Below are 26,969 nucleotides of genomic sequence, written 5' to 3'. Positions count from 1 at the left end.
CCGACTATGTAGAACCCAGAAGCCTGATATCATACTACGTAAGACTTGGGAAGAGATTGCTGAGTAATGAAGTATCGGACCTGTATCTTGTGAGCCAGTGCTTAGAAATCAGCTTATGCCAAGGTAAGGTACAGTACCTACCTGGTAATGTGGGTCAGCTGAAGCAGACTGCACGAGAGCTTCTCTCTTCAACCAACCCGGCATTCTCAGTTCACTGTCATTTACCACATTATCAGAGAAGCTTGAGACCTCCACTATTCCTTTTTGCAATACTGATTGACGGCTAAGACCTTCAAGCATGTCATTCACATGCCAGCACGCTGGGTGTAGCCGCGTCTACTTGCGAGCGGAACATCTGAATCGCCATGCCAAGTCGCACGACAGGCCGACGGTGTTTACGTGTGGAAAATGCGGCTCAAAGATGACACGTCGGTATGACATATTACACTCTCAAAGTTGATGAGGAGGCTCAAGAATTCTTAAGGGACACTTTCCGCCGTCACATGGCCCTCCATGGCCTCACAGTATCGTCAAATCGTGCGCCCCAAGCGTGCTTGCCATGTCGCCAAGCAAAGGTGAAATGTGATGGTCAGAGACCGGCCTGTTCAACATGCTCAGCACGGTCCTTACGTTGCGGTTGGTCCAGTCGTTCAAACCGAACAGCTAGCAATGACGCTCCGGCCACGACGCCACAGGCTTGGAAAACTACCAACGGGAACTCATCAATGAGAATCATAGAAGAACTGGAATCCTCTGATAACTATGAGTGCGGCGGACCTGAAGACCAACAGAGTATGGCATTGAGTGATCCCAATGCTGAATGTCCTGGTAAAAGATTAATGTACGACAAACTACTCGCCATCTATTTTGACAAGTTCCACCATCACTGGCCGATCGTCCACCGGGAACTTACTTTATCGCGAAGCGTACCGCAAGTCCTCTTGCGAACGGTGGTTACGGTAGGATTGCATCTGTCAGGTAATTTGGAAGCCAAGGCTTTGGCAGACTCGACTCTAGAAAGATTCCTTGAGCAATCCGGAACCACACTCGTGAGTATAGATCAATTATTGAACCATGATACGATAGCGAGCAAGTCTACTAGGCTTGTTAACTCCATCATTCATCCTTTCAATTTTCACTTCACTCATTGGTAAATCCGACTAACATCTCCAAGGCGTCTGTCGAGTCCCAGGCCGCTATGAAGCCAATTGCCTTGCTGCCGGCACAGATGTTCGAGTTACAAGCTATTCTGCTTCAGGTCATCATGGTTCCGTACCTGACAGATCGTATTATTCCTACCGGTATCATGGTAGAGGCATCCCTAGTAAGAGTTTTGAAGCTTGCTAGCATATATGACCAAGACAGAATCGATGCCGAGGCTCATACTCACGGGATAATAAATCCACTGGTTCTACGGGAATCATATCAACGGTACGTGAGACTTGAGAGACATATAATTGCCCCTCGTAGCATACCGGCGCAGCTAACATGACATGTAGCTTGACCCTGTTTCATTTCAAGTTCCATGCGCAGTTCCAGCGCTTTTGTCAGACAAAGTATACATGGCGTACAGTGTCCCTTCTCGTGGACCCGTTGCTACTTTGTATCAAGATCCCCATGCTTCTCGAGTCTTGGGATAAGCTATCTGGAGAAGTACCAGAGGTCGAATCGATAGATGAACAGGTCGAGGCAGTTGACCATGGCCATATGACAACTGCCAGATGCATAAGCGACATGTGCCAATTTGCGCTTATAGCCGAAGACCCTCATTATCTTCATCCCATCAATATCTTACAACCAGGCCTGGGTACCCTTATATGGCTTTGGATAACTAGGGAGAAAGACAACACTCGGGAATTTCATGATTATGTAGAAAGAATAGGCATTGAACATTTCTAGTATAGAAAGAAATCTAAGGAATAAGACGCATTATTTCATCAGCTATGTTTCTAAATTTCAGGTATAGCATATCAGATACCACATACACAGGATAGGTAAAGTTTAGTGTCAATTTACCTTGAAACAATAGGGTTCGTTTGTTCCGTCGGTCGTCTGAGGCTTGGTGACATTATCCAACATCATCTCCAGGCCAAATATTAAGACTTGCCAGAGGCGCTCATTATGCTCTCGTTCTCTCCACATTCATCACCGACTCCCTAGCTGTGACACCATCCCAGTGCAACCAAAGAGACACGTTCCCGTGGTGCTTCCATATATTGACCGTGGCGGGATTGCGGCGCAAGTTGGTCATATGTACAGCGGCCTGGAATTGTTGATCTGCAGCGGCCTTGTTTACAGAAAAGACCTATATTCGTCAATTCGGAGTCAATTAAATCGTAACGCATATAAATACTAACTTCTCACAAAGCCAAGACCAGGATTTTAGTGATGGTTATGCCGCTGATTTCGCCGTCCTCGTGGCTAAGAGCAATATTCAAGTAGTGAAAGTACTATACCTCATATCGCAGGGCGATTAGGTCGTATGCATTTGAATGCTGCAACTTTGCTAGGCTCCTATAGGTAATAAGAATGCTTAGAACGAGCATGCTTTTATCTACTACGGATTCTTATATTAAGGTAACCCTAGAACCGAGCTAGAAGGATTAATTAGTAAGGTAATATATTCAGGGTTTAGCGGAGATGCTATCTATAACGATATATTTAATAACTAGTAACTATTAGATATATAGTAGTATATAATTTATAATTCTCGTATATTTATAGTACTTAGGGAGGTAACCTTCGAATAGTGCTAAGGGGCGGATAGAGCTCTAGAAGGGGTTATACTAGACGGGGCTTAGGAGGGTAACTAGGCTCGAGGAGATATATCCGGAATACTAGATATCTAAATCCTAGTAGGTATTTTCTCGGATCGTTTAGAATAGATATATAGACTCTTTCTAAGTATAATTATTACCTTCTATTACTATTATTTCGCGCACTAGCTTATTTTTATATAGAGCTTAATACTTTATAATATTAATACGCTATATTATAGTATACGAGTTAGAGTCTTATAACTTCTCTAGTAGCTAAAATAAAAGCTAGACTATATCGATATATATATTATTAGAAAGAAAAAATATATAGCTATAGAATAATATATATTTTATAATATTCTATAGAGCTATTCTTTAGTAATAAGCTATTAACTTCTCTTATATCCTATTAGCTAAGCTTAAAAGCTAGGGTAAAACCGACTCCACTTCCCTATAAGTCTAGAGGTAGTCTAAGCGCCTTATCTATATATAGCTAATAAGGGTTAGTCTATTATATATAGAGGGCACCCCCTAGACCTATTTTTTTAGGTTTTTTAGACTTAATATATATTTATTTCTAATTATACTCGCTATATACCCTTATATAGTATAGGAGTTATAGGAGTTAGAGTCTTACTCAGTTAGGTTCATTTTTGTAAGTATGTGGCCAGGGGCCTAAACCAGGGTCACATAGTTGTCGGCTAACCGAGCACTCGCACTGAGGTGTTGCCAAGAGCTTGTCACTGTGGTCTCACAAAGCGAGGCCTGGAACCGGTTATCACGAGATAAAGAGGCAAGGTAGAGTCCAACAGCTGGGATTCTACATGCTTCCCTGGAAGGAGGTGCTGCTTTAGCGCACCAGCCTCTCTGCGATTTAGCTGCTTGGACGTAGTTCCGAGTTACTGGCTTGATTGGGCATAACCCATCACAGCTATTCATGATTTAAAAGGATGTAATTTAATAGATAGCAGTCTCTTTTACTTGCTCTTTGGTTTTACGGGTACCTGAACCCCTCTACTTAGCTATGGCCGTTTCGTAAGCAACCGCATGTGCCCCTGTCCGTGTAAGCCTACGCGACCTGCCTGCCAAGCTGTTGACAGAAAATCTGGCTTTCTTAAAATCCTTCACCTAACAACACCACTACAACCACCAAAATGACCGATTTTCCACACCATAACACACCTACAAAATCTAGGATCCTAGGGGCAGCTACCATTGTGGATAAATCCAGAACGTGTTAACCGCTGGATTGATTCAATGCCGCAACGGATGAGGGATGTGGTAGCTATGGAGGGTAGATATGAGTGCCCAATTTTAAGAATGCCAGATTTTCTGTCAATAGCTTGCCTGCCTACTCAGATATTACAAGCTCCTACATTACACCTGTGGATGAGTCATATAGCTTCTATTGTGTGTTCCTGACGTGACGCCTACGTGGTCCTCAAAACCCATCTCTAGCCTCAGCAGGACTAGAGCAGTAGGCATTCACCTATCCGCGTCATGTCTTCATGTTATATTTGGTATTCTTACTGGTACTTACTTTCTAGGAACCATTGCTTGCATATGGACAATAATCTTTCCCTCCAATGATGCAGATGCTATTTTTACGAAGACCTATGTATGTACCTTACATACATGAGAGGTAACGCCGTGGGGGCTGATTATGCAGGGTTCTATGACATATGCGTCACCTGCATACATGTACCACGATGACATAAGCGTGCCGCGCAAGATGCTTATTTGGGCTACGAATGCGAGCCTCACGTCATCTCACCCTGACGGCCTGACGGGGACATTCCTCGGTTATATCAACACGCTCCTGGGCTGCGCGTTGTGAAAGCCAGCGTTGGATGCCATGAGACAGGTTGTACTGTTCCTCGACGAAATGGTGGGTCGTCAGTCTGGCATGCGGCAAAGCATGGCTGGGTGCCAAGCTGCTGGGAGGAAGAGAGGGCGAATGTGGCAGGGCGAGTGACGGGCTTGTGAAAGAATGCCGCGTCACGGCCAGAGCCAAAGCGAGGGATCTGTCCCTCTTCCTCACTATGGCGGGGTAAGGGATGGTGATTTGATGATCCCTCTCGTGGTTGTTCCAGATTTCGCGTTTCAACTCCACCCACCTTAATATGGTAGGCCCATGCCCTCCGCACGTTGACGTCCTCATCATTTCTCGCCCTTTCTAGGCAAGCTAGGGTGTGGCGATGTGTGGGATGGCTGGCAGATGCTCGCTCTCGGGAAGTGCGTTCCGATCACCTCGAGGCACCAGCTTAGGGGCCCTCTAGGGGAGCCCCGGGATTCTAGGGGAGCTCGGGAGCTCGGGAGTTAGCTGCTAGGCTGCTAGGCGCCACTGCTAGGCGTGAGGCAGTGCACCCGTATTGCGTGCCAAGGCAGGTCCATCAATCACGGCGCCCCACCTGCCTGGCCATGGTCATCAATCAACATGAATCACTGCGGCGAGAACGGTGGGTGGGACGTCACTTCCCAAATCTCCCACATGCTGGTCTCATTCATTGCCTGGCAGGGGCAAGGGGGGGATGGGTCACGCAGATCATCTCGTTCGTTGGTTGTCAGACGTTTGATCCTGTCATTTAGCTGTTTGCAGGTGCTCTTCACATTCACGTCTCTCGCTCTCGCACTTGCGTTATCAATCAATTCATACTTGTGTCGTTCTTGCCGCTTGCATTCCATTCCACTCTTCATTTTTCTCACCTTCCTCTCGCTTTCTCGCTCAGCCATTTCTTCCTGCTCCTCTGAAACTCTCTTCGACCTCTTCGATTTCTTCGCCCGCGCTGTTCAGGCCTCTACTTCGTACAGTCGCTCCCCAACGTTTCTTTCTTTTTCCAACGTCTCAAATTCGATACCCGGTTCTGGATCCTCGACCAACGTCATAAAACTGTCCCATCCACATTGAAAACCCGAACGTCACCAAAACTACAAACACGACCACTAGACATCTTCACCATGCGTTCGGCCATTCTCACCAAGGCCGTCCTCCTCTTCGGCATCGCCGCCGCTCAGATCGAACTGCCCGACAGCATCGACATTCCCGATAACGTCGAGATCCCCGATTCCCTCCCCACCGAGGTTCCCGATTGGGCCCAGGGCATCGTCTCGGACATCGCCTCCGGTGTCGCCCCGCAAGCCACCCCCACCGATTCCGCGTCCAATAGTCAGTCCACCCCTGGCTCCGGCACCGACTCGGACACCCTCCCCGGTCTCGTCGACCAGCTCCCACGGTGCGCCGTCAGCTGCCTCGTCAGCGCCGCCGACGACATTGGCTGCAGCTCCACCGACTTTGCGTGTCTATGCCGCTCCGGCACCGATCTCGCGACCAGCATCGGGCCCTGCGTTCTCCTGTCTTCGGGGTGCGGATCCAGTGATGCTCGACGTACGTTGCACCTCCCTCTCCGTCAAAGATTATGTGGGTGAATCAAAGACTAAAATTCCGAACAGTTGCCGCAGAGGTCGCGCCCCAGATTTGCAACAGAATCAACAATAACCCCCCTGCAGGCGAGGTTGCCTCTGCGTCCGCCATTGTTGCGGGTGCTGCGGCGACAGCTGATGGTGCATCGCCCTCTGCGACCGATGCCAATGACAGCGCTGCTGGGCGGAGTGGTGTCAGCTTGAGCATAGTCGCAAGTCTTGCCTTGATTGCTCTTGTCGTTTAGGGAGGATACCATGGTTGCATTTGGTACTAGAAGGCGTTTGGGCTTCATTCTGGGTATAGAGCAATCAATCAGATCAGACCTGCAGGGATTCTGCACTACAAAAACACACTGCTGAGCACCGACCACGGCGTCATGCTTCCGCCATAGACGAACGTGTAGACTCAATGATCATCTCATCGTCGTTGGGTACATCACAATGCACTGAATTAAGCCGACAGCATCGCCGGTCTATCAATAGATTTTCAGACATCCAACTACACCATTAAGTACTGAATTGACCTCAAACGGTGACCTCAGTGGATGTATTTCATATGCATGGACCGAAATACTCCAGTAGAAGGAGCAAGAGAGGAGCCCCTCTCAAGGGGGGAGGTCTCTTCTTTATAGAGGGGTGGCAAACAGAACCTCACAGTACGTGTGATTCGTGGGTAGAAGGGTCTACTTGCAGGTCTCCTCCGCGACACTGAGGGTACATGTGCCAGGGCCCTATACTCAAGTAATTGCGTGGCAACATCATTCACTGGACCTTGTGACAGGTAAGGTAACATGAAATGACACAAGGCTTTCATGGTGTAGCAGTGGTGTTACAGGCTATCTCCAGTGTGAGAGGCACTCTGGCCGATCTCTTCACGAACACGGATCGGTTTTGCGAACAAATTGTACCTCAATATCGATCTATGCTTCAGGTGATAAGATGGCCGGTCTTCACGGTCCGGCCATGTGCAATGTCACCAGCAAGAAAAAGTTCTGGACCAGTCCGCACTAAAACTGGGTTCACTCTTCGATCTCGAGAGATTCAAGATCGATTTCCTCCTTCCGTCTTCTGAACTGAATGCTGGTCTCCGGGTTGTGCATAATCGTGGTGCCCAAGACGAGGGGGTCGTGCGAGACCCCAGGCGTGGACTTCCAATCGTACTTCAAGAGGAGGTGGCACAAGGCTAGTTTAAGTTCGTTGGAGACGAAGAAGCGACCCGGACAGGCGAATTTGCCGTGGCCGAACGACAGATGGTTGAGGCTCGTCGACACGAGCTGTGCCGTGTGCTCCTTGCCAGGCTCGTCTCGCATACGCTTAAAGCGGTAAATATCGAACTTTTCATAGTCCTCGTAGACTTCAGCACGGGAAAAACTTGTGTTGTTTATGGCAATGTGTGCCCCTTTGCGGATGAGAGTGCCGTCTGGGAAGGTTACGTCCTCGACCGCCATGCGGCGCATTTCAACTAGATCAAGTTAGAGAACTTGCGTGGCCCGGAATCACAATTTCCTAAGGGTTTGGCGTCTTACGCATATTGATCGGCTTCAACCGTTGTGCTTCTTTGATCGCGCTGTCGAGCAGCTTCATCTTGAAGAGTGCGTTCTTCGTCCAGCCGTCGACCTGCAAGATCTCAATCATCTCTTTACGAAGTGGCTCAATATTTTCCGGCTCGTGTGCCAATCGAAGCATGACCTGGGTCAAGAGGTCGGTCGTGGTGCGTATCGCAGCAAAGCTCAACGTGAGTTGGAACACGGCGGGATCGCAAGGATAGCCATCGGCCTCTAACTCTGCCCACTCGATCGCGTCGTTGAATGTAGGCACAGGCAAGCCGTTGGCCTGCGCTTCCGCTCGGAGCTTCTGACGTCTTTCGACGAGCGAACCAATGATGCGGCGGGACTCAGCGATGGTACCGCGGATTACTTTAACGTTCGGGTGGAACCAGTTGACCAGAGGTCGGAGGATTCGAGGGTAGGTCCTGAGTATGGCGGCTGCCCTGAAGGATGCGACGGTGTATGACTGCGTGATCTCGAGCCACTTCTCATGTCGGCAGAGTTCTTCACCGAGAAACACACGCGAAGATATGCGGGCGACGAGCTCCGAGACCGAACTCTCGATTTTGATCTCCCGCCAATCTCAGGACTCTGTTAGTACACGTAAAGTCATCGGAGACGGCCCGCATGACCTTACCAGGTGAGTTCCCAAAGATATGGTGCACATCAAACACAGCTTCTGATGACAAAGGCTGGACGACCGAGTCTATCTCTCGTTAACACGTCTGACCACAGCGTCACGTAGGGTCCGCAAGGTCTACACACTTAGCCGCTGCGTTAATTGCTTGCGCACTACCCTTTGCAGCACTTGAGTTGGATTGTCGAGCATGGCAAAAGGCTCAAAGCCAGTGAGACCAGCATGGAATTCCTAATACCTGTCAGCACAACTCCCACTGGCTAAAGACGCGGGCTTATAATACGTCAGCCACAGACTTGCTGAAGCGTAACGATGTCATGTTGCGAATAACATCGGCGATTGCAGCGGGGAAAACGGTCCTCATGCCACGGTCGGTGAGCATGGTGAAAGGGTCGTCGCTGTGCATCTTTTTGCTGTCTTCTAGATACTTGCTCCCATCTGTCAAGAAGTCTTTCTGCTTTTGGGCCTCGAGTCGGGGCCACTTCGGAGATACGTCATCCCCTTCTTTGAAATAAAGGCTTGCTACAGCAGCAGGAACAAGAAGGGCCAGAATGAGCGTGAAGAAAGGTCGATAGAACTGTATCTCAAAGCTGTCTGCGGGGTGGCTCAGCCAACCGCCATGGAGGGTCTCATTTTGGCTCATGTCGAATGTCTTTGCACTGGTGAGCTTCTAAAAATGTGATGATAGGGACGAAAGGTTTTGGCATCATGTGCAGGCTGTGAAGAACCAAGTGTTATATCTAGGTAGGACAGAGAAGTATCACCATGCCAATCCCACCTCGGGCACAAACTGAAATCCGACGGCATTGTGCAATGTGAAACCCGGCGGCAATATATGGGCAGCAGTAGAGGTAATGCATACTAAGTTACATTGTGGTGGTTGTAGATCTTTGTGCGGTCTTGATTGCAGTTTCTTTGATCGGCTTTTATTAGCTGTGGCACGACGTCAGGTCTCGGGCCTTGTAGATCTGTATGCACGTTGAAAACTTCACTACCAATCGGGCTTGATGGAATGAATCGAGCCACCGGCAGTGGAAATGTGATTTGCGGTCCAGCCCGCTTCGGATGTCACTCTCTTGCATTCTCGGAAGTACCATGTAATCAGGCCCGAAGACTAGGTCTACTTCTGTGCCCAATGGCAGCGACTTTTTCAAATTCACTTATTGACTGTGTCCAGCTTATGTGAACAGGGCACGTCTGCTTGAAAACACATCGGGCTCAATACAAATACATCGGATTCTGTGCATGGTACATGGTAATGGGCTATCCAAGGTAGCTGTAAGGGATCAATCGTTTGTATCGCCCTAAACGAGGCCTTGATCATACAACTACCAAGGTAAGTAAATCGTAAAAGAAGAGATCGAGCTAGAGTGTCTACCATGTACATGTACATGGCCCCGCTGAGAGAAATGAAGTTCCTGCATGATTACTCCTTGTTGGCCTACCAGCTTGGGCGTAGCTGTCTTGCGTGCGGATCGGTAACCCAGCTTGCTGTTCTATCCAGGAACAGTAGGTCTGGAAACTGAACACACTCCGAAGATATTAGGGTGAGCCCAAGCAGCTATAGGCTTCCACACATGACGAACCTTTCCGAAAAATGTAACTTACGTCGTGATGCACCATCTGACGGCAACGACTACCATCAGTCAACATTGGTTTTCCATCAGCCCTAATACCCCCCTGGGACCTGGAGAGCTCCTAGGTTGGAGACTAGTCAAACAGAGTAGGTACTGGAGCTGACCAGGGTGTTCGCCTGAAGGCAGATAACAAGCGGAGGCGGATTTCGCTAACACACCAAGATTTAAGACACCGATATGAGCAAGACCCCACTATCGGATCTATGCTGCCACTATATACTCCGAACTCCGTAGGAAGTCGGCAGCCGACGTCACTCTTGGGCCTACTCCTACCAAAAAGTCTTACTTGCTCCCGTGATATTGGTGGAAGCAATACGACGTCGGATCTCGGACACTATGCCTCTCCCCGCCCCCCGCCAACGTTGTACGACAAGTGGCAAGCGCCAGCAAGCCTGTAGCAAGAACGCAAGTTTCATAGCCACCAGGCAGTGCGCCATCAATCTGTTGTGCTGTGCCGGTTGCCGGCTGATACAAGCATGTCAAATACAATTACAAGTATGGCAGGTCATTGCACAGCCCGCTGATTGCGTCGCACGTCGCCGCCTCTACATGCTACGCCACACTGGTCGATTCGTAATGCGACTGAACCAGCATTTCACGATTGCATCATTCCTGCTGAATTCGTCCAAACCTGAGATCGCAAGGAAAAAACCTTGAGCTACTGATATTTGTTCATCAGTAAAAGTTGACCCTGGCCCAAGCTAGTGGGATTGCCATCAAAGGACATAAAATCGTACGGAGCGACCTTGATGAAGAGCCGGCAAACCGTCCACATACTTCAGCAGCCCTCCGCTCAGGTTGATGAGCAAGATGTATCACGACTTCCGATGCAACGGCAAGACCCTGGCCTCGTCCAAGACCTTCGACTCCGATCTATTAGAGAAAAGTATGAGTGATCTGTTGGAATGACCGGTAACCCTTTGCGTGATCCGCGGCTTTCTGCCTAAGGTAGTGGAAAATCCCCATATCCGCAACCTTCACCATTTTTTATGGTCAAGCTCAAAAGCCTCTTCTTATGAAGGAAAACGTTCCTCAAGGGCCGCCACAGATCCGCCTTGCTATGTGTATCCCGAGTTCAGAGTAAAAGCAGAATAGTCGCTGCTAGAGACGATCACTTCAGGCTTGAATCAAGCCCCATCCTCACAGGCTGATGATCTCGACATGGTGGAAAAAGGTGTAGTGACCTACCAATACCAAGTTTCTGTCAATGGTTGCTGCTCTCAACCAGCTCTCACGCAATTGCCTTCTAGTGGGTTTGTTGTAGCTAAGAGGAAGTCTCTCCACTTTGGTTTCTTCCTCTTGTGTTAGGCAAAGAGAACAGCATCAACAGGAGTTCCGCCATCCTACGCAACTTGGTCAATTGGAAAGCGAAGCCCCAGTCTCATGACGACAATTTATTTTCTGCAGAGCATTCTGTCTGGCATTCTTGGTACCATCGAGGTGCTCGGGGGCGCCGACATATGCACACTCACAAGGGGACTTTAGTTCCACAGGGTACCTAGGCTATGAACACTTGCTTGCATATGTTGACAGAGCTGTAACATTCGACCGAGAAAAATGACATCTCATCCCAATCGGATTCAGTGCTCACTCACTTGCACCGTGGCCAGCTCGATGACAAAGAGGTTATAAGAACACAATTTAGACGAACCGGCCTTCTCAAATGACTCTGGAACGGAGCGGTTGAACTATGTAGCAACAGGGTAACAAGCAAGGGTAAAGTCAAGGTACGAGAAATGACCCATAGAATCATATGAATATATTCAAGACCAAGTTCTCCAGGATTTTGGAATGCTGCATGGCTCTCCATGCTTGAACCCGGCCGGACATTGGGAAGAGGCCTGAGAAGGTACTGCACGATCGCTCGGAATCCGCGGGACCACACATTTGCTTGACACCATACTGCCACCAGAAACTAGTGACGAAACGATATATACGACAAACACTTGTGACAGGCGCAGCGGTGAATCAGCCCCGTGGCTGAGGACCAAGCTGTTTCTAACAATAGACTTCAAGACGCAGTGGTCGATGAACTCCTCGACGGCTTTGAATGTTTACACCAGCACAGCTCGTCCCAATTACGACAACCACATGGAATACTGTGCAGGCCAGAGGCATAACCTCATCAGCAGAATGTAAACCTCTGTCCACCAACCAGAGCCTTGTGGCGTTGTTCACAATGGCCTATACCTATCTCATGGATCAAGTCCCGTGAGTTGTTCTCGGGACCAATTCCAGAAGCAAGCAACCGTGTCATAACCTCAGACGTAATCATAACAATACTGGTTCAGAATTCCAATGTCAGGAATCTAGAGGTCATATTTTGCGTGCTTGTGACAGCACGAATTAGGTTGACTTTATAAAAATAGAGGCCTATGCACATCAGCGCAGCAGTGTAGGTTAACATGATTGGGGGAATCTCATTACCAAAAATGCATCAAATCTGCTCTCGCGAACTAGAAAGCAACAGGCGCTCGATGACAGCAACGATGTTTGCAGACACACATCGGCATCGCTCAAAGCACCTCGCCTTCGAGCAACATCTGTCAACAGCAAAGCCTCCGTCCGCCATGGAATTACTAGCGTCGAGGAGGCGGAACTTCACCGCGGGCCCAGTCCGGTCCCGTGTGCCGCACTAACCGGGTACGACCACGACACCAGCTTGCAGGCTACGGCCAACGCTCCGGGCGACTGCGAGGGGAGGAAGTATCTACAATCCCTCAGCCCGACGGCGTAACGACAGAAAGACGCAGCCCTGCCGTCGTGGCACAATCACAGCAGCACGGTGGAGGAGCGGAAACCCCAACCTCTGCCGGCATTGGTAAGCGGCAGTGGCGATCCCTTTGGTCCGGGACGAGGGATCGGCGCGTCAGCTTCAGGATGTGCCTGAAGAAGGCCCGAGGGCCATGTGTTTTGGAAAAGAGAAGCGCTGATCCAAAAGTCATCGTCAATCATGGATGCCCTCAGCTTCGCGCCTCTTGACCAGCGACAGAATCCTGTCAGGTCTTGGTCGAAACCCCTTGCCCTGCAGACCGGATCCCGCCACACCCCATGCCCCGCCATCAGAAGACCTCGCACACCCTGTTCTCGAGGAAGGTTGCGCGCGGCTGCTTGTGCCGGGGCTCATCCGTGGCACGAGGAAGTGGACGTCAACGGCCCGGGCAAAAAACCCAGAGTCGACACTCCCATGGTTCACGAGCGCCTGTTGATGACCGACATTGCATATGGGGTGGCAGACGAGAGATTTGGGTGGTTGGGTAAGGCATGGCCTCACAGCCAGGATAAGCATGTTTTCTCTCGGACATGATGGGAGCGCTAGCACCGTACACGTGTGTGCCTGCATCGAGGGGAACCACCCCTCCTTCAACTGAGATGGACATTGCCCCCCGCCCTTCTCCTTCTCCTTCCTTCTTGAATCCTGGAGTGGTCATGTTAAGTGAGGATTTATGCTGTTGGGATCGTGATATCGAGCGGTGAAGGACAAACCCTTGTCGTCCGGTTGAAAAGGATGACGCTAACCGCATTGAAGGCTAAATCGTCGGACAAAGACCCGGCGCAGCGGAGTCGAGACTGTCGATGAGGTGCCAGGCATCCCAGACACTGCGATACACACATATGCGCCATCCGAGAAAGTGCAAGGACATGGGGACGGCAAAGGGGAGGGGGGGAGGGGCGAATTGGCACCTCGATGGAGGTCGAGTCGACTGGCACTTGCAATGGTGTGGGGTGATGGTGATGCGAGAGGGTAGCTGGAAGAGGGTCGAGCTTACAGGGGAGGCGTGGGCCTAGAAGCTGCCGAGGGCGCCGCAGCGTTGCATAGCATTTCGATCGGTGAACTGGCTGGGATTGGGGCCTTTCCTCTTCGAGCGCGGCGACGTTGTGGAAGCGGAAGTGTATTGGCCTGTTCGGGTGATCCGGTTGTTGAGACACGCTCGAAAGGAGCGACGGATTCTTCCTGGGGAGACAAATAAAAGGGTCAACGTGCGCGTCGCGATCTGCAGAGGTCACTGTTGAGGCGCTGATACTTGGGATACTTCCGGGGCGTCTGGCCATAGCGACGCTGCAGGTGGTATGCATGGCCTGCCTTGGTTTGCTGGCTGTGGGACGGGACAGCTTCCCAGGTGAAGAGAGGGTGTGGTGTGATGGACCGAGAAGGAAAAGGCTCAGTAAAGTTGCCCGGCCGGTAAACACGTCGGCTCGGTAGCACCTCATCGGTTCTGGAGCTCGCAAAGGCCACGAGAGAGCCCAAGCTTCTGCGGGCCTCCCCGTTCTACCATGTCACACAACGGAGATATGGAAACTTCATAAATCGCCTACGATAGTCACTTGGAGGGCCATGGGGGAATAGCTCGGAAAGACCTAGTTGACCAGGCGGCGTCGATGGACAAGCTTGCGACCACCGAGATCGAGGCCCTTCCATGCCATATCAGGCAATCTGAAAAAGGTCACGTTGGTCCGGAGCTACACGAACGATAAATGGCGGCACGTCTTATGTGACGCCTGATATAGGGCGGCTCACGAATATTACGGCGGCACCAGGCATGGTGATCTGCCCAATGGGCGGATGGCCACCGTTGACATCCTGTTTTCCTGTCCTATCGTCGGAACTGAAGGCAGCCGTGGCAAGACGACGGCAGCCCCAACAATTGTGTCCACTCCCTGCTCCTACCCAGACTGGTTTGCCATGCTGACAGCTGGTGGATCTGTCGATGAGGCATACTTCGGTTGGCCCATAGCATATCGTGTGTATGAACGCAGGAGGCTTTCGGCAAGCGGTTCCATTGTGTGTGAGGCAAGTTAGTTGGCTGAGGCTTGAGCGAGTCACGATTTCGGCGGCAGATCTCACCGTAGTTCTGACAGAAGGATTGCAACCCAACGGTAGATGTGGCACACCGAGGTCTTCAACGGGCGCCTGACGTGATCAACACCGAAATGATGACCGAAACTCCGAGAGCCTCAGTCTCTTGATTAAAATCGCCGGCTACATTCATCTTGTGACAAATCTGGCCAGGTACCTCCGATCAAAGATGATCCGGACGATCGAATCATCATTGTTCTCACTCATTCTACTCTTTACCCCGGTCATCATGGAGTATGCCCAGGGTGATCTTGTTGCAGGTACGGCCAGAGATACAGCGTGTGAGGGAACGTTGACAAGACACATACCGATTACAAACTTAGCCGGAAGCATATTTGACATACGGAAGTGTAGTTAGAGATGCCGCACAGTTAACAGGTTTGTGGGGGTGCTGAGCAGTGCTTGAAACAGTCTTTGTGTCTTAATCCAATGACTTCATCATATCCATCATCATTTGCATCGCTTTTTGACCGGTGGCTCACCGCATGAGCCTGCCTGGCATGTTGTCAGCATAGAGTCGGATTGTGTGCAACCCCCCAAGATGAGCCCTGAATGTCATGATTTGCAGTTGCTTGCTGCAACATGTCGGCATTCCCATCCTCGTACTTCCCGATCGCATGATGTAGTCTTCTGCATCTCGAATCCGCCAACGCTAAGCTTCCCGTCCGTTGACATCTGGGCACCAAAGTCAAGGCCGACAGAAACCATGAGGCCTCTCGGAGCATCATCTCCTCAGGATGACAGCTGCACACCGCGAGAAACCAGCTCATCTTTCATTCAGCCTGACCAACGGATTCTCCAGCGCCCCTGCCCTTGGTGAGTTGCCCATTTTGATCAGTTATGATCAAGCAAGCTCCAAGCCCAACGCCGTCAGAAAAGCACACACACGTCGTTCATAAGCTGACAGGGGTGGGCGAGGCACAGCCCCTGCCTCCCCCCTCTTTTCCAAAACCCGCGACGAAGCGACACCTGGAGACGATCAAACACGACAGGTCGAACGCGAACGCGACGAACGTTGTTCGTCTGACCTGTTCGTCCAGCGATCCCTGTGGTGATCAGGGCCTCGATGATTCCGAAGACGTAGCAGATGCCATCATGATCGGCCGGATCGAGACCGAGATCCCAAAGCCGGCCTTCGCCGAGTCGTCGCCCTCTGCCGCGCTTCGGTCAAACAAAGGGTGCAAGGGGTGTGGCGATCCGCGTCCTGATCTGCTGTCGCAGGTGAGACGAAGAGGTGGCAGGTGGGCGACTGCATGAAAGAAGACCGAGTCGTCACGGACAGTCAACCTTTGACGGGCAGGATTGGTCATGGGAGTCATTCAGATGTAAGTCGCAGAACTCGTCCGCCTGGAGAAGCCGTGTTGGGTAGACAAGGCTGGGTTCATCGCATCAAGAAACGCTTTGACCATAGTGCATGGCTTCTGGGTAAGGGAACGAGCATGCTGAGTCATGCATGCATCCAACCCGGGATCGAAAGGCATCCATAGTTTACTCGCCAACCGGGGATAAACAGCAAAAGTCAGAGGCGAGGAAGCCCCAATAGTATGGTCTCTTAGAATGACATATGTCTCATATGTACAAAGAGTACGGTAGACGGGTAAGAGAGAACCGTGGTACATGTATATGTGGTTCAGGACTCTGGTCCGTCATATCTTACACGAACGACATAGGAGAAAGTAAACAAAGTTGCACATGGGTATATGCCGTAGACGCCAACCATCACAAGCCCCCTTGGTCCCCCCTCTCCATCCCTCCCGGAAAACCCAACAATCGCACCTGCAACGCCGCAAACGCTCGACTCAATGTCCAACTTCGAGTCTCGCAAGTAACATCAGGAGTAGTCCCGACCCCACAGTCCGTGGCCCGAATCAGGGAAGCGATCTGCTGGGGGGCCGCTGCTGCCATGCATGCTGACGCTCGAAGGAAGGCCACTATCGCTGCTGTGGGCTGGTGAGGGGAACGGATTCATGCTCATGTTAGGAGCCAAGGACCCAAAGACGTTGTCTATGCCCACACCACTCGAAGGATAATTGACCCCGAGGGGAAGACCTTCCTGGCTCCGGTGAGAAGCCAGACCGGGTAGTATGCTTAGGGATTGACGTGGGTGTTCATGCGCTGCCCCTTCTCCTGTGTTGAGACTCGGCTGCGCAAAGGAACCCAGAGTGTAGCGTAATGGCGCGTGTGAGGCTTGCTGTGTCAGAGAGGCTGATGCGCTGCCATGACTTGCTGCGATCGTAGACGAAAATTGCTGTGACGAACTGGCGCCCAGGCTCGGGGTAACAAAGCCAGCAGATGAGCCAACTCTTTGGCGCTGCTGGGGCCGAGTATTGTCCATGTAGTCGTTGAACCGCTCAGCAACTCGTTTGTTGCGCTTCGAAGTCTGAGATTGCCGAGAGTCTTTGCGTATTCTGACACGCACGCCTTGATCGTTAATCGCGCGGGTCAAGTAGGTTGACTCGTTGAGGCCTGGGAATAGTTTGTTTGGAAAGATATTGAAAGGCTGAGACTTGATCGACGCGAGTTGCGTGCAGTCTTGACCGCCCATGTCGAAAAGGGTGAAAACTAGACGAAAACGCCCTTCCACTTTGACAGAAACGTCGCCAAAGACAAAATACGCCACGTCCTGATTATCTTTGTCTTTGAGCCTATGCAGCGAAGAGACGACTGTACCGACGAGTTTGTTTCCGGGAACGGGCGTTTCGATGTTGTGGTCTCCAACTTTGACTAGATGGCACGTAAGGAAGTTGTATGGATCTTCCGGTTGATTAGCTTCGCACGATATGATCCTTCGGTGGCTTCTGTCTTACTCGATAGGAATAGTCCTGCTGGATCGCGCTGGTGTGACACGTCAAGCTTCACAACCGGGGGAGGGTCTAGTGGCTTCCGATCTAGAACTTGTCAGAAACCCACGGATCTGAGGCGGACAATAATGCTCACCCTTGTCTTTCCCACCTGCCACAAGTCCAATGACTGGCTCTTGGCACATTGTGAGTACGTAGTCGCCGCTCGATATGATCGGGTCTTGCGGAGAGTCGAGGCCAGAATATGACTGAACATTGGCAAGACCTGCCATCTTGTCAAGCAACGGCCTCCGACCAGCAGGGAAGATGTTGAAGTTCCGCTGGTACAACGACCCAGTGTTTGCTGCTTTTGCAATTTGGGCCTTGATGTCAAGCACCAGGCAGGAGTTGCCCGTCGGCCAAGACGAAATCGTAGTCTGGCACTTTCGTGACAGTCTGTTGTCGGATACGGTTGATCTGTTGCTCTAGATGAATGCTGAAGCTCTTTCAAAACCGATCTTTGAGAATCGTCCTCCTCCTGCCTTGCAAGATGTCCAGGTTGTCGAAACTCTTTCGCGCAAGAAGACTGCACGCGTTCTCGAGCTCGTAAGTGACTAAACACCCAAGCAAGATGGAAAAATAATGTGCTAGACTGAATCCGCTTTCGTCTGATGTCGAAATGCTTTGATCCAGCGTAGTCGATCCGTAAGATGGCAGAGGAGAGACAGATCGACAGGTAGAGCGCACTCTTGAATGGCGGGGGATCCTCGAACTTTGTACGGCTCAAGGTGGGAGGGGTTCTTCAAGGTCTGAGCGCGGGTAGTTCGAAAGGGTCCCGAGCCGGGCGAGCCCCTGGTCGTCGAAGCGCGGTGATCGTACACAGGGTGCAGGGGCTAGATTTCGGATGATGGGAGACGCGCCTGCGTGTACCGGGGTGGCGTCAATGCCTTGAGGTTGATGTGATGATGGTGTTGCTCGTCGCAAGAATTCTGAGGATGAATATTGGTCGTGACCTGGGAGGTCAAGAGATGGCTCCTGACAGATATGTAGTGGGAGTAGTGCCGAGAGACGCAACGCGGAACACACAATCTGTTGCGAGGACCCGTACCCCGTGCTCACAGAAGCTTGGATTCTGCTGCTACCCTGCGCTTGGCCCGCCAGTCGCACTACTCTATGCTTCGGAGTAAGGCGGGAGGCGGAAGGCAGGATCGAGTGTTGGCCCTTGTCAGATCGGATAGGGCAGGGTGTGATGGGCCAGGCAAGCGTGCTGTGGAGAATGGGTGAGGTGGAGTGGACAGTAAAGCGGAGGGTAAAGCTGCAAATGACGGCCCAGGCCCAGAGGGGCGAACCGGGGGGAGGTGCGTGAGGCGTGTAGAGCAGTCAAAGCCCACGGGGTGCAGGTGAGAGTACCTGGCGTGAGTAGCCACTGGCGCGTGCGTCTGTTTTGGGACAGAATTTGCAGGATGGAGCAGCGAAAGAGCGACGTATCGAGGCATGGACGGTCAGGGCCGCGTCTGGACTGACACTGCCTGTATGCGCCCCGTGTGAGTTGAGGAGGGGGTGGACTCAGGTACGTGAGTGGAGAGAGGGTATAACTGAGCTGACTAGGTATAGCTGCCATGGGACGGGAATGCAAGGCAAGCAGGCAGTTGTACGTAGAGACTCGCAGTGTGCCTCGACCGTGAGTGATGCGCAGAGTACTCCAGGGTCTGGAGCACAGTGGATGAGCCTATTTTTGTGTGCGTGTGTTTTGCAGGCACGAGTCCGCCCTGTGTTGTTGTGAGGAGGAAAAAAAAAAAGTTATTCTCGTTTGACGGTTCTGCTGCAGATCCTTTCCGTCTGGCTTTCAGGGGGTGTCTGATGCAGTATGAAGTTCAAATCGAGAGGAGCCTGACACGGAGAGATGTAGAGGTGAGAAGATTAATCCTTCAACCGATACAATCGTGGCACGGCTCAAGGATCACGGAGAGTCCGCAAACAAGGAAATGTATTCTGTGAAGCAATGGATGATAGATTGGCCTTGGTCGGGGGTGTCGTCGAGTTAGAGCAACTCGATGGGAGCAATGACGACGTTGTTTAATGGCATAATGATCACCCTGGTCGACCGACAGGGCCTGGCATTGTCTGTGCCGAAGGGCGCTGCAGCTTTGCCGGCCGGGGTGCCCTCAAGTAGGGGGAGTGAAAGGAGAAGGGGGAGCAGGATGAGGAGAGAGATGTGGTCGGTTCTGTTGACAGGTGTGTGTGCGTGCGTGGGTGTGAGTGCTGATGGCAATCAAAAGACGAAGCTGGGAGGGCGTGCATGGATCGAGTGCCGCCAAGTAGACTGGCTATACCATGCTTGCTATGGCATGGTATTCTGACCATATTGCCACACAAGGTCGCTTGAACGACAGACGGCCACTTGTAGGGCACAAGGGACTGAGTCCTCTGGCCTAGTATGTTGGCGGATGGACTACCTGGCTGACTGACCTGGTTGGATTGAGGACTCCAGACTGAGTGTAACAGCAGCAGGGGTGGTACCGGCACGCTACCACGGCTTGGTGTTGACCTCTGTCGGCACACCCGGTGTCTCGTCTCTGGCCGACCAGGCCCCTTCGGAGTGGAGGGGGCGGGAGGGCCACTTTGTTTTAGCGGCAAAGACGATGAGCTGCGTGGTTTGTAGATGGAGGGACGCCCTTGTTGTTGGCCTGGTATCGAGGAGGCGTTATCCATCTGGCAGCCTTGGTGGCTCGAACATCGTTCAGTCCTGTTCGAGGGATGAGCGACTGTCTGACTGGCACACAATTGATGACGGGGCCTGGGGAAACCTAATTAGGCCGGGCAAGATGCGATGACATGGAGCTTCAACGGACGAGACCTTTGCGGAGGTCAGCATTGATCAGGGTCCGTGGTAAGCGTGACAGAAGAGGTTACAAGGGGTACTTTAGCCGTTCTTCGGGTGTCTGCCAGGCGTGGGCCAGGCCAGGACGTCAGGACGGTGAAGATCTGGTCAAGCGACCATGCTCCTCGTGGCTTAGCCTCGCTTCCCCCATGTCATGAGAAGTCTGTGCGGTGCACCAGAATAGCTCAAGGCATGGACAGAAGCTTTTGAGACATCGTTCTGGAGGCGGACGGGGTCTTGTGAAGTCTTTTCGCATGGTCTGCATTGTAGATAAGAGGCGTCTTTCCATTACATTGATCGATCAACCTGGCCTGTCGAAGGCCGATGGCGGGACGGGCGAGCAACCGAGCCAAGATATCTAGGATGGATACCGAAAAACATCGGTGGGCAATCTGACTTGTCCGTCTTCCTTGGTATACCTTAAGGTAGACAACTGAGTCGGTCTGTGCTAATGCCTCGCACAAAGATGATGCAGGGAGTCTTGAAGATCTGGCGTGGCACACGACGGGGGAAAGGAAGTTCCCATGGTGTGAGGTAGGTCGGTCAGTTCTTTCCGTCTCATCTCTGTGTACTGTGCGCACACAGTCCACATTGTGCAGGATTCCGTCTTTGAATTGGGATGATCTCGACTACCCCACCCTCGGAAGGACGGGGCGCACAGTGCCGACACCCTCCCATAGCTCCTGCCTCGCGAACTGCAGGTACCTGTTACAGATCCATTTTTGGCAGGCAAGGGGTGACCTGTCTTGCCTGTCCGGAGGGCGTACTTTCCCATTCTGTCAATATTACGCCGCCCGGGGTTAGCCAGTCGGGCAGGAGGCATCAAGCGTGTTCAGACAAAGCAGTGGCCTCTGGCCAGGAAAGTCGGGTTCAGACCCACACCTGATGATCGCTTCTTGCCCTCCATCACGACGAGGCCAATGCAATCTCGTGGCGCATCTGGCCACCACCACATCATTCCGGCGCTCTTTTCCATCTTGGTTCTCCATCATCTCAAAGTCCATGGTGCTGGTAGTTTCTGGCCGAGTCGCTGTCAGGCCACCTCGCCTTGCTCTGTCCATTCCAAGTTTGATCCTGTTTGTCTGCATACGGACGATTCCTCATTTCGAGTTCCAAGCGACATTGCTCACTGCAAACGCTTCACATGTGAAACCTCATCTTCCAACCATCTTTCCTGGAGCTCCTGGGCCAAAAGCACTATCTATGCTGAGCAAGCTTCGACAACCGAGGCAGGCGACCGGCCCCTCCATCGTGAAACAGGCGCCGATAACCTCAGACGAACTGGCTCGCTCGACCTCATCACCAAGACCTCAATCAACATGTGCAAGCAGCATCGCACCTTGTCACCTACAGACAGGCTCCGTCGTTGAGCCACCGGAAGGCAATTTGCACCTATCACTTGAGACGCTGTGCTCATGAGACCCGATCACCTCAAACGAAGCGAGCCCGAGTAGCTGCATGCATGCAGCCTGAGCAGGCTGGTAACCAGGGTCCTTTTTTTTTTCTCTCCGATGGCTTGTCGCCCCTCCGCATCGCCTCCCCTGCCTGCATCCATCTCCAGCTTTCGGGTTGTGGGTGAGCGAGCAGAATTGAGGGGCCGACATTCTTCTTGAAAGGGCCATCGGGACACTCGCTTGATTTCTCGGCATGCATGCAATCTCCAGCGGCATTAAGGCATGAACCGGACAATCGCCCACTGTGGATAGCATCATGAAGCCATTCTGCGATAACCGTGTCATGTCTTCACGAGAGGCAGAAACGCCATATCCTCTGGCTACGGACCACATGCGACAGCTGGCGTCTGTCAGCCCAGGTCTCCGTCTCAAAGATCAGCAAGGACCGCCTTCCGTCTTCCGAACCCCCCTGTTCCACGTCTTCCCCCCGTATTCGGGCCGGCCTTAGGTGCTCGATCTTCGGATGGCACCCGCGCCGTGATTGCGGGCTACAAAGGGCCAGGCACTGGTGGTTCCAGGCAGGCAGTCCGCCCACCAACCTGTTAATCCAGTAACCCCAAATTCACCTACGCCCCCCCCTCCCTCCTTTTCCAAAGTTGAGCGTTAGTTTCAGGGACTACCCCTCGATTGGTTCACAGCCACCATCGACAGAATCTCACCCTTCAACTTCTCAAATTACTCCAACCTGTGATCTAGCTCGTACCAGGCTTATAGGATCCTCAGTGGCAAATCACATTTACATGACACGCAAGGAACCGGCTCTCCATGTGTGTCAATGTAGGCCATGCGCCTCGCTCCTCCCCTGGCATGACTCCCTCGTATAGAAAGTAGTTGATGAAAATCATTGCCAGGATGCAATCTATTGGTCGGCCCCCGGCCCGAGCACGCGATTTAGACTACGGCCAAACCGAGGGACCACAAGGTCCAGATACCAGCGAGGAGGCCTTGTCTGTGCACATTGTGTTCTTACAACAGTACCACCACATAGTCCGGGGGCGATGACGTAGCGTACATAGGGACCATATCAGGTTTTGGTTTCAACGTGCCTATGAAGCTGTGAGTATTGAAAGCCTAGTTGCCTTATTGCTTCTCAATTTACATGCAGGAGTTCGCAAATCACACCAGAAGCTGATGAGGTTGCCTGTTCTGCAAACGATCTAGGCCAAGACTTGGATTCATAGCCTCTGAGAGCAAGATCTTGAACTGAGCACCTGGTGTATGCGAATTCAAAGACACAAGATCATGCATAGTTTGGAGGTAACTACAAATCACTGGGGAGCATCGCTTCCCCCGTCTGCTCAAGCTGCTTACGATTTTGTGTTCAGACTGCTTTTTGAACAAGATTCTACTGTCACTACCTGTCTTTCCAATCGGCACTCAGCTTTCGCTCGACTTGGCTCCTGCATGTTCCCCAAACTGCTCATGAACCCAAGGCTTGGCTTCTCAACTCGCCACTCCGTCTAGTCATGAGCAACCACGGTCTTCTGTAAATCTTCGCAGATCACAGCACACTCGCGGCCATGGGGGGTATCATGTGTATCTGGTCTCGGATTTGACCGTCATCAGAGGGCAGGCTACTATGCAGCCACAAGGTCGCCAGTGCCCAAGCGGAAACATGTACTGATGTAACAGCGGGAAGAGACGAGGTTACAGCTACCCTTCCCCCTCCAGGCTGCTGCCACGGGAAAAAACGTGCGGCAACCCTCGTCCTCCCCGCCGCCCACCTCAAGGGGCCAGGGCGTAAGGGGACATCAAATGCGCGCTGCACCTTGCGGAGAGTCGTATGCATCTCCTGCGGCCGTATCTGCGAGCATGCAACCATCTCTGCCTCGAGGAAAAGACGTCCCATACACTTTTAACACCGCATATATGTCTCACCATAGAAACACCATCTGGCTCCATCAGCCCCAAGCGAACAGAAGATCAGAATTCAGTACCTAGTTCATCCTTTGTGATGTTTGATAGCCTACGAGTGTGGGACTTCGCGTGCTGAACAAGATTTAGCCTCCAACGGGTGCGGATCGCTGGTCCCTCCCGCTCTGGGACGTCGCCATGCGTGGCACAGGTTATAGGGGCACAAACTATCATGTAGGGTGCTTGCACCCGCCAAGCTGTCAATCGGTCACCTGGTAGTATCAGGGTAACCCAGCGCTGCTGTCTGCCGCGTGCTGACTCCAGCGCGGCGTAACATCTAACAAACGCTGCAGGCAACAAAAGACGTGCCAACAACAGAGTCACCAGCAGCAACACAACGCCATGCCCGTGATGCCCAAGAGCCCAAGTGGGCCAGAAAGCATCATCCGTATGGCGGTCTACATTGATTGGGAGAGGGGGGAGGGCCTGGCCCCCGGCCCTACCACGAAGCTCCATCAAACCGCCGAATCTCCCCGTAACCCCTGCCTAGTCACTTGGCCGCCATCTCGTCGAAACAATTTTTCCTTGAAACATTTTTTTCCTCCTTTCGTTCTTCTTGTTGCTCTTACGCCATCGGACATTATCCCCCCTTACAAAAACCCTCATCTCGCGCGCCCAGATCGGCAGTCCAGCCGAATGCCCCGCTAGCCCGGCAATCGCCCAATCCCCCGCTAACCTCAGTGCAGAAGCTCGTCACATCTTGTCGGCAGGGAACCCCCGCCTCGTCTCCTCCCCTCGCCGATTCCTCTTAGGTCACCCTTCCCTCCCCTATCTCCCACCGCCGGCGGGAGTTGAGAGGAAACGCTGCACAACGAAGGTCTGGGTCCAGGGGAGGAGGGGGGGAAAGGGGGGGCCCGGGGGGGGGGGGGGGGGGGGGGGCTAAAAATCGAGAGACATGAGGACAATGAGATGGGTTGCCCGAAGAAGAGAGATGTGATGATACGCTGCAGCCGCGACCCACTCGCGCAACAGGGTCCCCCCCCCCCTCCCCTCGTCGAGTCATCTAACGGCACAGCAACACGGCCCTGGCTCGGACGTGAGCCGCCGTTACATCGCGGAGTGGGGCCGTGTGACGCTGTGGTTGGGAGCGGGCGAGCGGCGCCATGGCCCAGCCCGGATGAGGGACGGTTTGGAAGGCGGAAGGAGGTGGAAGGGGGGCAGCCATGAAGGGCCAAGAAAAAAAACGGGGGACGCCGTCATCTCGAGATGGTTTTTGTTTTTTCTGGGTCACTCTCTCGGTTGGGGAGATTGAGGAAGGGGCGGAGGCACCGGGGAGGTGGGAAGCTCGGGCAGGCCTGGGTCTGGGGTTGGTGGTCACGGGGTTTTTGTTTTATTTTGTTTTATTTCGTGTTGGGGGAGTCCGTCCGGTGAGATTTGACGGGGTTTGGACCCCGATGAGATGTTCATCTGGAGATTGCGGGATGCGAGATCTTGCATGCTTCGTGGCTTCGGAGGGAGCCCATGACGTGGACAAGGTTGGTGACCAAGGATTTGGTGGCTCCATTGTGAGATGATCATGATCTCTGCTGCTGGGCACTGCAACCTCACAACACTCTGGTTGTGCACAATGGCCGAGCGGTGTTGCTGCTTGAGTTGCTGTGCCAAAGGGATCTCTTGCCAACCATCATGTTCACCACATGCATTGGGACGTCTGTGCTGTTTACCTCATCAACCGGAACTCTAACCGCCCAGTGAGCGGTTGGCCATTTGTCGAAATAAAAAGAGTTGACCTGATCTCAACCAAGAAGCCTATATCGCGTTCGTTCCTGGAAAGCAAAATGACGAGCAACTTGTTCGTGATATACATGGCATTGCGTAGTTCACAATGTCGAGGATCAGGTAACGCATACGGCGGGTGAGATCGTTCATTCCAGCAGCGAAACCATTGTACATGTAAGCCCTTCACTTGGCATGGCAAAATTACGTTGGCTAAGCAGTTATGGCATGCAACACGCAGCGATGGCTTCAACCCCCCACGCAAGAACAAAGACCACCAGACAGTCACCTGAGAGCTGCCCCAACCAGTACGCCAACTCCGGCTGCCGAAGACCCATGCCCAACCACCCACATCATATAATACAACGATGACAGGACACATTCGCTGTAATCGATACATCAACACCAAATGGCCGTACTTGCCTACGCTTCGACATCCATGGCGCCGTCCTCATCATCGACGTCATCTTCGGTCTGCGTTAGGTCCAGTACACGAGCGTATTGCACCGTCAGGCGCTGAAGCTCTCGGAATTTACCTAGAAAGAGAACGTTAGTGAATGCCTGCTTGCACATGCATCATGAGAATGAGCTTACCCAGAATCATCACGACGCCCTTCAGCAGCTCTTTTCGGTCCCACCCGCAAATTTCGTCATCCTGGCTGAACCACCCCTTGGCCTTGGTCTCTTGGACCTTTTTGTCCTTGAGAATGCCACCGAGCAGGCTGTTGAGAAGCTCCTCGACCTTGAGCCGAAGGCCTTCGGCACCGATACGCTTGGCGTACATGAAGAGGTAAAGACGGAATTCGTCCCTGGCGCCCATCTGCAGTGAGGCGGCGATTCGGTTCTCGAGATGCGCGATGCTCACGGTACTTTCAAAGTCCTCGAAACCGTCCCGTGTCAAGAGCGTCTTGACGATACGCTGTAGGGTGTATGCTCTGCCCTTGAGCAGGAACTCGTTGGTGGTGTGACGCTCCAGGTGCGGAATGATGCCAGCGGAAACCGTTGCCGCGCTGGAGTCTTTGTCTTTGGGTGCTGTGACGGGCCCAACTGCGGTCGACTGCAGGGCGCTGATGGAAGAGTCGTTGGAGTTCCAGTACTGGGAGCCGACGGCCCACCAGGCCTCGCTGATGCGTTGCCATGTGTACATCTCGCGGGCGTAGTAGTATCCATCTCCGTTTGTCAGTGTGACAACGATGTGTCCTGTCGAGTTGAGAGCGGCTGACGTGACGCCAGGGCCAGGCGTAGCGGCGTTAAGGTTGAGGGTGGTTGTCGCAAGCTCCAAGATAGGACCTAGAGAGACGGGAGGATGTGGTGAAGATTGGCTCTCGATGTTCCAGACGTAACAGAGACCCACTGCATTGATGCA

The 26,969-nt window shown here is 52.3% G+C and overlaps 6 protein-coding genes across 6 annotated transcripts in view; 3 read left to right on the top strand and 3 right to left on the bottom strand.

Moving 5' to 3' along the window:
• Nucleotides 1-213: 213 nt before the first annotated feature.
• VDAG_05422 (C2H2 type zinc finger domain-containing protein) lies at nucleotides 214-1,938 on the top strand. The gene is made up of 3 exons (XM_009652317.1): nucleotides 214-432; nucleotides 485-1,431; nucleotides 1,500-1,938. The coding sequence occupies exons 1-2, from the start codon at nucleotides 299-301 to the stop codon at nucleotides 1,152-1,154; spliced, it is 804 nt and encodes a 267-aa protein (XP_009650612.1). The 5' UTR covers nucleotides 214-298; the 3' UTR covers nucleotides 1,155-1,431; nucleotides 1,500-1,938.
• A 3,779-nt stretch (nucleotides 1,939-5,717) lies between these two features.
• Nucleotides 5,718-6,424, top strand: VDAG_05421 (uncharacterized protein; the record flags this gene model as incomplete). The annotated part of the gene is made up of 2 exons (XM_009652316.1): nucleotides 5,718-6,144; nucleotides 6,210-6,424. 2 exons carry the CDS (start codon nucleotides 5,718-5,720, stop codon nucleotides 6,422-6,424), a joined length of 642 nt encoding a protein of 213 aa, XP_009650611.1.
• A 774-nt stretch (nucleotides 6,425-7,198) lies between these two features.
• On the bottom strand, nucleotides 7,199-9,006 carry VDAG_05420 (ent-kaurene oxidase; the record flags this gene model as incomplete). The annotated part of the gene is made up of 4 exons (XM_009652315.1): nucleotides 7,199-7,641; nucleotides 7,706-8,308; nucleotides 8,492-8,594; nucleotides 8,647-9,006. The coding sequence occupies 4 exons, from the start codon at nucleotides 9,004-9,006 to the stop codon at nucleotides 7,199-7,201; spliced, it is 1,509 nt and encodes a 502-aa protein (XP_009650610.1).
• A 7,683-nt stretch (nucleotides 9,007-16,689) lies between these two features.
• On the bottom strand, nucleotides 16,690-17,931 carry VDAG_05419 (VosA; the record flags this gene model as incomplete). Its single annotated transcript, XM_009652314.1, has 4 exons — nucleotides 16,690-16,911; nucleotides 17,161-17,612; nucleotides 17,666-17,746; nucleotides 17,796-17,931. 4 exons carry the CDS (start codon nucleotides 17,929-17,931, stop codon nucleotides 16,690-16,692), a joined length of 891 nt encoding a protein of 296 aa, XP_009650609.1.
• Nucleotides 17,932-17,965: 34 nt separating this feature from the next.
• VDAG_05418 (uncharacterized protein) lies at nucleotides 17,966-19,186 on the top strand (the record flags this gene model as incomplete). Its single annotated transcript, XM_009652313.1, has 4 exons — nucleotides 17,966-18,070; nucleotides 18,128-18,244; nucleotides 18,681-18,996; nucleotides 19,092-19,186. The coding sequence occupies 4 exons, from the start codon at nucleotides 17,966-17,968 to the stop codon at nucleotides 19,184-19,186; spliced, it is 633 nt and encodes a 210-aa protein (XP_009650608.1).
• Nucleotides 19,187-25,776: 6,590 nt separating this feature from the next.
• The window catches only part of VDAG_05417 (HIR1 protein), a gene marked incomplete at its 5' end in the record, with an annotated part of 3,538 nt that continues 2,345 nt past the window's right edge, over nucleotides 25,777-26,969 (bottom strand). The window contains 2 exons of the mRNA XM_009652312.1: nucleotides 25,777-26,139; nucleotides 26,198-26,893. Coding sequence (XP_009650607.1) covers nucleotides 26,027-26,139; nucleotides 26,198-26,893 — 809 coding nt within the window. The 3' untranslated portion in view covers nucleotides 25,777-26,026. The remainder of the gene's footprint in view (nucleotides 26,140-26,197; nucleotides 26,894-26,969) is intronic.

The sequence above is a fragment of the Verticillium dahliae genome, genomic scaffold (assembly GCF_000150675.1).
Source record: "Verticillium dahliae VdLs.17 supercont1.10 genomic scaffold, whole genome shotgun sequence".
Classification (NCBI taxonomy): domain Eukaryota; kingdom Fungi; phylum Ascomycota; class Sordariomycetes; order Glomerellales; family Plectosphaerellaceae; genus Verticillium; species Verticillium dahliae.
The sequence above is the reverse complement of the archived record's forward strand: the minus strand, read 5'-3'. Positions and strand labels throughout refer to the sequence as shown.

Bases quoted from the DNA above. Each gene is read 5' to 3' on its own strand.
- VDAG_05422 (XM_009652317.1), top strand. From the start codon at position 299: ATGTCATTCACATGCCAGCACGCTGGGTGTAGCCGCGTCTACTTGCGA. The intron at 433-484 runs GTATGACATATT...AGAATTCTTAAG, and splicing joins GGCTCAAAGATGACACGTCG to GGACACTTTCCGCCGTCACA.